Source organism: Mesoplodon densirostris, chromosome 12 (genome assembly GCF_025265405.1).
Source record: "Mesoplodon densirostris isolate mMesDen1 chromosome 12, mMesDen1 primary haplotype, whole genome shotgun sequence".
Lineage (NCBI taxonomy): Eukaryota > Metazoa > Chordata > Mammalia > Artiodactyla > Ziphiidae > Mesoplodon > Mesoplodon densirostris.
The window spans coordinates 52,348,166-52,356,301 of NC_082672.1; the positions used below are offsets into that span (position 1 = coordinate 52,348,166).

The following is an 8,136-nucleotide window of genomic DNA, read 5'->3' on the forward strand; positions in this document are numbered from 1 at the left end:
TTGTCTTGTTGTGACACAGAACAGACAATTATGTCCCCATGTTTTAATCTGTGGCCAGGACATCAAATGTCCTAAAAAGGTCAAAGAAATGTGTGAAATTGTGGAGCCCAGCCCTGGGGCTAACACTGTAGCAGGCATGGCAGGTGTGCAGCTGTGTGCAGCTGTGTCCTATCACAGCTGCAGCACTGGCCTTAAAATCACCAAGTCTTGTTACGTTGTTTTCCTGTCCATGCCAAAAGCCACTGGCCTTAAAGCAGCACAGAGTTCCACAGCCCTTTAGTTATATAAGAGATATTAACACCTATCAGTCTACAGATTCTAAAATATACATTCAGCAAATCTCACCCAGCACAGGCTTTCATGTCTGTTTACATGTTTCAATTGGCACCATCAAAAACAAAGTTGTTGTTTTTTTCCTTCTACCCTGGAATATCCCTTCTCTTTTAGGAAAATATTCAATAATCTTATTAGCTTGAGTACAAGTATGGCTGACTTCCCATTCCGCAAGAGGAAGTTTTAGACTTCAGAGATTTTTAAATGATCCACCTTCTACTACTTCTAATAATTTTTTCAAAAAAATAAAAAGTATAAAGACTCAATAAAAAGAACACTTCCTTAGAAGATGCAAGAAGTCTGGTCACCCTTGCAAGACACCTCTATTTCCCTGGACCTCTCCTTTTTCAGACAGTCACTTGTATTCACTGATATTTGCCTTTTTTGAGGCCCTGTTTTTGACTTTCATTTAAAAACTCTGTTACCTCTTGGTTTCTATGAGTCTGTCTTTCACACAAGGAGAATAGGGCTTGGCTTCTCAGAGCAGTGCTTGGCAAGCACAGAGGCAGGAAACGCAGAAGGGAATGAGTCTGTCAGACTCATTTTCTTCTAGTTCAAATGTTTATTTCAGATTCGGGAGGAAGTGGAGTGGTTCCTTTCCATTTCCTCCTCTCTGGAACCTGTGAATTGTGTAAGGCTTAGAGAGTCTCACTCCACCACACACTATCCTCACCAGTTCACAGATGGAGAAAGAGACTCTTTTCAGAAAACTCCCGGTTTGAACAGAGCAGAATTCATAGCTCTCTGTGCCCTCCCAGGACCTTCTCTTATGGCTTGAGACTAGAGCCTTGAGCAGGAAAACCGAGAGCAACACAGAGGACAGGGCTGGTGGGCTCGGGAATATCCTACACCAGCTCCCAAGGGGCAAGCACCATGCTCCGACTGACAATAGTTCCCAGCCCTGCCACGTGGCACACCTTAGACCACTGCTCAGCCAGGGAGGTCTGACATAATTTGTGAATGCCACAGCGAGATCTGGTCCCAAGCCCACTTGCTAGGTTCCTGAGACTCACTGTTTCTGACATCAGGATGGAGTTTCAGGAGCAAAACTTAAAATATACCTGTTTTAGTAATGAGCTGATTTCAACCTTAAACACGCTGACTTTTCCAATTCACACTCCGATATCTCTATTTTATTTTATTTTATGGCAAGCTATTTAAATCACTGCACTCACCAGCTCAGCTCTGCAACTTGCTTTATTGTTTATGCAATTGACACAGGTCATTTTTAATGCCAAATGGAGACCATCAGAAACTAAACTAGAAAATCTTATGGTGAGTTTACTACTAAACTCTAACAGATGTGCCTGACTCTAACTGTAGGCATTAGGACTGAAGCATAATTTTAGGTACAAATTACTTACTAAGAATATTTATAGACAGAGAAATTCAGCAAAGACCCTAAGACATTTAACACAGATTATCCTGTAGTTGAGCAATTGATAAGGAAGCCAAACATTGTAAATGCATTAATTATGGTTTGTTTAGGAAAGTTTCCAGGGCAGAGTGCTTGATTTAATCACAATGGTTTTGTCAGAGTTTTAAAAGATGAAAATCTGACTCATTATCTCTACTTGTAGTTTACTTTTTTTTGAGTTGTATTACTGTTTGGTAGTCACTAACCATGTTCACCAAGATCTATGCACATAAAATACATACCCTTAAGTGCAACTATATTTACACTTACTCATATATTTACATTTGCACATCTAATATTACATCTAGCTTTTATGTTATGTTCTGGATGAACACCTGAAACGAATTAACACTTCCCTATATCAGAATTCCCTCCTAAGAGCCATTTATTATGATACATGTGAGCTAACAATATATTGAAGGCATATTACAGTAGATACAATCACAATATTCACTTTAGAAACCAAAAGTAGTCAAAATATAAATTGAATTGCCATCTGATTTTTTAAAATCCTCTCTACTGGTCAGTAACTAAACAGGGCAGACTGATTGTAAGTACAGTAAAGCAACAAGTCTTTTTAATTAAGAAAAACCAGGATGAAGTGGTGGGGGGGGAGGAAAGATAAAGAAACATTGTAAATGTCATAATGAGTCAAACATTTCTACTTGAAGCTATTTTCACTAAAGGACATTAAAGGCAAGCTATGCCAAGTCATGTACTTTTCACACACAAAACTATATTGTATCAAATTTAAATTTGTTACAACTGCTTTGTACATTAAACCAGTGATAACGAAAATGTAACTCAATATCTGATCTAGTGAAACAGCAACCAACATTAGCTCCCAGCCACATGAAGACAATCTCCAATGCCATTACTGGTGTCAGCTAAACCTCTGCCAGTGTGTCTTCTCTGTCCATTTTTAAATAAATTTGTGACTACCTCAATTAGGAAATCTTGAAGGAAGTCTCTATGATGAGGCAATTTTGTTGCTCATTCTCAGCTCCCTGCATTTGCTGTACTTAAAATAGATGCTTATACCAATGTCCTTTCTATTACCCGAAGGGGAAAAAAAATCACATACACACCAGTCCTTTTTCTTTCAGCTCGCAGAGAAGCAACTTGATCCAACCAGTGTTGAAACCTGAGTAGGTCACTGTACACCACGCTAAAATTCCCTAATCCCTGAGCCAACTCTCCCTAAGGGGGGCCTCCTCCGGATCCTCCACTTCCCAGGCTGACTTTTGCATTCGCTCTCTCCTCTTTCCCCCTTTCATTTCCCCTACCTTCAAGCCTTGATATGTGATCCATGGTGGGGCTCAGGTTTCCGTTTTTACAGCTTAGGCCGTGCTAGCTGTATACATTCCTTTCTTTCTGCCGGGCTGTGATTACTTACCAGGGCTTAGTTTACACTGGTCCAGATGAAAGCCGTTCAGATGAAGGCAAACACAGCCAGGCAGCTCCAACGGCACCGATATGAAGCTGCACAAGGCCACATTGTGTTCTCGGTGACATTTTGTTGCACATATTTTAATGCAGGGCAACCAACTTGTTAGGTTACTCTACACTTTAGGTTTGGGGAGATGGAGGGGTAATAATACCATGAGGTTCAGGGAGGGGTTTTATTGATGTGGTTATTAACATTAAAAGCAGAAAAATATTGATGAGTTCAAAATAACCCTTCCAGCTTTTGACTTTGAGAAATCACTTTTAAAATGAGGACTTTTGGTGCTATTATATTAGAAGAATGCATACTGAACAATTCCACTAGAAATGGGATTTCATGACTCACTGGCATGATGTGCATTGACACGACTGAAGATTCTGACCCAGTGTCTCTTACACATTGTTCCAAACTAGGGAGAAAATACTGATCCTTCAGGCAATCGAATTATTTGCTGCATAAAACTTCTTATTTAATGCTACTCTGTACTGAAATGATAAGGGTTAAAACTTCAAATAGTAGGTGGTGTCTTGGAAGAAAAATAACATTTTAAAAAGAGGAAATTCTGTGCACGAAGGTTAATTCCATACTTAGTCCTGCAGCATTGGCTAAAAATTGTGTAATTTTTCCCCTTCACACAATGTTGTTTTTGTTTCTTCCTCACCAGTTCAGACAAACATCTGTTATACTGTAGAAGGACAACTATCTCCCAAACCACGGAGTGCTCCCGCAGCCAAAGTCAACAACGTGAGCCCCAAGCATCGAGCACAGTCAGCCTTTATATCCAGCCGGGATAACATTTCACATGTTTTGATTAAAATTAGCTAATTTGTAATTCTAGAACCTATGAAACTTAAAAGCTGCCATCCATATAGATCACATTAGACAGTGTTTTAAAGGGCCAGTGCACACTGTGACTTCTTAGTGGCTTTACCTCTCTCCTCTTCCTCCACTCCCAATTTAAAATGAAATGGAAAAGTAACCTGGGAATGCAGGACAGGAGGGAAAGGCGAGTGAGGAAGGATGGTTATTGTAAACTGTTTGAATTCCATCCCAGACAACTCCTGCTGGTCTCTTTTTTAAAAAACTGTCTATCAATGGAATCAATGGAGGTTTCCATCACAAGGAACGGCACTGATTTCCAAGGCAAATCTTCCTTAACTCTCCTTGGACTGATGCTGCACCTCGTGCTTCCAGGCACTAAATTCGTCACCCAGAAATAAAAACCCTTATTCCAAAATGCAGATTGCTACAGACATTTTCTGGAAGAAAGGAACACTAAGCATAGGCACCTAGGAACAGATATAGGATGTATTATCCGTGTGCCCCTTTCTAAACGTGGGCTTCATTCAAGGCACTCTCTAGAATATGCTTGTTCTAATCAAGACAACGTCAAACCGCAATAAATTTTACTTAGTTGCTTGCCGTCTTCATCGTTTGTCTTTTAAATAGCAACTTAACCAACCTGACCAAGTCAGTGGGCAGTGTTAAGGATTCTATGCAGAAGATGGGGAACACCAAGACGGCTGCAGAATGAAAACTAAAGTCCCCCCTGAAATCTGCTACTTGTTTGTAACTCAAAGAAAGACAAAAAATACAAATAAAACAATTTTTTTTTAAAACTCGAGAGACTCGTGAAATCAACACAAAACAAAACCCTCACCGGGCAAAAGCCGCAACTTCATGGAAAATAAGTGGGGGGGACGAGGGGGGTCCGGAGCCGAGCGGTGCTCTTGTGCAATCACTCCAACGTGAACAGCTGGAGCGCCAGGCTGCTGCGCTCGCCACCTCTGGAGCACCGCTGGCCTGGCGGGGAGCCCGGCCTCGCCGACAGGACTCCGGGCTGGCCTTTCCGAACAATGGGCAGGCGCTCTGCGAAGGCCGCCCCTCAGACAGCTATCTTGCACCGGGGTTTGCCCGGGTCTGCTTAACTGGGAAGTGGAGCATGCAAAGGCGAGCGGGAGGCGGAGGCAGCCGAGTGAGAGGAGCAAGCAGCTGCGGGCGAAGCGAGCCGGCCGTCAAAACGGTACCCAGACCCGCGCCGCTCGGGCCACAGCTCGCCCCGGCACTGACAGCCCCTTTACACCGTCGCCGCTGGCTTCTAGTCGGGAAGCGGGATCGAGGAACGGGGAGATGAACTGGGGAGAGGGGTGGAATCCAGCGCTCCCCGGCTGCTCCGGCCCGACGGCTCTTAACTTTGGAGGGATCCCTGGGATGGCTCCCGAGGAAGAGGAAAAAACTACCCCACCGACTAGGAAAGCCTCTTCACCATACCCACCCGCCACTTGGGCTCCCGGTCCCCTCCCTCTGAAACGCGCCTGTTACCAACCTGGGGTTTATAAGGTTAAATAGTATGTGGTTTCCCGGCCGCCCCTCCACCCCCATCAAATCTGAGGCAGGCAAATCTCGGGGATGCAGCCCGAGAGTTGGCCTCGGTTTGCACCTGGAGGAGGAGCTGAGGCGTTCTGGGCATCCTACAGAAACTGACAAGCGCTCCCCTGTACCCTCCGAATCTATACAACGGCCCAAAGGGAGCAGGCGGAAGAAAGAGCTCAGGCTCTCTGGCCCCGAAGTCCAAAAATACCTTCATTTCCTCATTGATCTCCCTTTTCACTGGGTGAGCTGGTTTCCTGCTTCTTTTATTTTCCGGAGGTCTCCCTTCTTTCTCCATTTCTGCCATGTTTTTGTGTCTGGTTTCTGTGGAGATGAAATGGCTGCTGCCGCCGCCGGCGGTGGTGGCGGCGGCGGCGGCGGCGGTGGTGGAGGTGGTGCTGATGGTGGCAAGGCTGGCGGAGGTAGCGGTGCTGGCGGGGCTGGGGCTGGGGCTAAGCGGGGGGGAGGGAAGGCGGGCGCCGGAGAAGCGGGGTCTCTTCTAGCGGCGGAGAACGTCAGTGGCTGTCAGAGGGAAAGGTAGCTCGAGGAGTCTCGGGGATGCCGCCGCCGCCGCCGCTCCTGCTCCCGCTGCCGCCGCCGCCACCGCCGCCAACGCCGCCGCTGCCGCCGCTGCCCCTGCCGCCGCCGCTGCTTCTGCCGCTCCCGCCGCCGCCGCCGCCGCCGCCAGGCTGCATCCTCGGTGCCCCGTGGAGTCGTCAGCCATCTTCCGTCGCTCTGTCCGTCTGCATGGGCGAGGGGAACGTGGGCCGGGCGCGGAGAGAGCGGCTCTGGGCGTGCGTGCGTGGATGTGTGTGTGTGTGTGTGTGCGCCCAGGAGAGCGCGCCAGCCCAGGCGCCCAGCGCCTCCCGCTAGCCGAGCCGGGGGCGGGCCGGGGGACGGCGCCGGGAGGAGGGGGCGGGCGGGGGAAAGGTGGGGGGGCTAGGACAGCCCCCAGCTCCCGAGCGGGCGTGGCTTCCACCGTCACTGTAGACGCCGATGCTGCGCGGCTCCGGGGGCTGCTCGCGGCCGCTGGCTCATCCGCGGCGGGCACCGGCGGGACGCGGCGCCCCTCACGGCCGCTACCTCGGTACGACGCCCCCCCGGGCTCTCTCCGACTCCGGCCGTCCCCCTTAGCTCGGTGATGAGGGCCCGGGTGGGCTCGGAGTTGGGTTTTGAGCCCGAACTAGAAGCTGCTGAGGAAAAATGAATGTGGTTGAGGGGAAGAGGTTGGGCGGTGGGAGGGCGCGGGGACCCGAGGTCGCGTTGCTAGAGGTCCGCTTCCCCCCTCTCCCGAAGAAGGCAGACTGAGCTCGCCCCCTCCGGATGGCAGCACCGGGGTCTCGGGAGAAGGAAACCACAGTCCCGACCTCCCCACAGCTGCCAGGACAGTGTCCCCTTCTGGGGGCCACCTCCGGGCTCGTGAGGCTGGAGGCCCCTTGGAGAGACCCCCGCGCCCTGCTCGGCTGGTCCCCAATGCGGCGCGGGCTACGTACGACTGCGCTTGCTAGAAGGCTTTTGCCTCTCAATGAACCACTTAGAAGTAGGACATCTCGGCCTTCAGCTCCCTGCTCTTTTTTCTTTCTTTTCCCTCCAGTTCTTTCTCAATCTCTCTCTCTCTCCCTCTCTCTCTCTCTCTCTCTCTCTCTCTCTCTCTCTCTCTCTCTCTCTCTCACACACACACACACACACACACACACACACACAACGTCTCACTACAAAGTAACAGCCTTACCCTGTGACCCCGCGCGCACTCTTGTCCCGGTGCCCTGAGTTTAACCCCCCAAAGATTGGGTGCTGCTGGGAGCGCAGGGTCCCGCGTGGGTTCCATTCTCCAGGGAACGGGACTCCCTAGCCACCCCGGGCGGGACCCTCCCTACCCGCTGGGTGCACTCTTTCCCCTAGACTTCCCTGCGCGCGTCTGCTCTCCCCGAGACGTGCTGGCTCCCCCTGTGCTCGCTCGCCTACTCTTTGGGCCTCTCTGTCCACGCCCGGGGCCAAGCTCGGATGGCGTTTCTCCCTCTCTGGGTTGAGGCATTGGCCTGAACGTTTTCATGAGTTTTCGGTGAGACACGCAGCCCTAAACCGCTCGTACACGCGGCGGGGGACACATTGACGTTCCGGGCTTCGCTTTCCGGCGCCGCGACACTTCGTAATTACCTGACACAATGCGATATGGGGGTGTCCATTGTTCCGCTGAGTGTTATAGTGGAGTGTGCATTGTGACAGTCAATGGAATTTTAAGTCAGTGGAACTTAAAATTACACATTTTTTTAAGTACTAAAAGACAGAATGAATTCGGTGTGCGGATACGAGTAACCTTTCCATTAAAATCTCAGTTTGGCCTGTCAAACGAGGCTCATCCTGGGTATTACACTGCCTAATTTGCATTTTGGCATTGTTTTGTTTCTTAAACGTCAAATTAGAGCTCTTTGGGAGCGTACTCAGGAGGGCTGAGTACCTCCATGTTGGCTATGTTGCCTTTTAGCATCATTTTCTTTCGTAAAGGTCAAATTACAGATGCTTGGGAGGGTACCCAGGAGAACTGAGCACCTCCTCTCGCCTCTTCTCT

The 8,136-nt window shown here is 49.0% G+C and overlaps 1 protein-coding gene across 3 annotated transcripts in view; it reads right to left on the reverse strand.

Annotated features, from left to right (window-relative positions):
- Positions 1–6,203, reverse strand: part of SOBP (sine oculis binding protein homolog) — a 152,629-nt gene extending 146,426 nt beyond the window's left edge. For all 3 annotated transcript variants that reach the window (XR_009533971.1, XM_060114965.1, XM_060114963.1), the window contains exon 1: positions 5,779–6,203. Coding sequence is in view for 2 of the 3 variants with exons in the window: in XM_060114965.1 (XP_059970948.1) it covers positions 5,779–5,874 (96 nt within the window). In the remaining variant the exon portion in view is untranslated. The remainder of the gene's footprint in view (positions 1–5,778) is intronic.
- Positions 6,204–8,136: the final 1,933 nt, after the last annotated feature.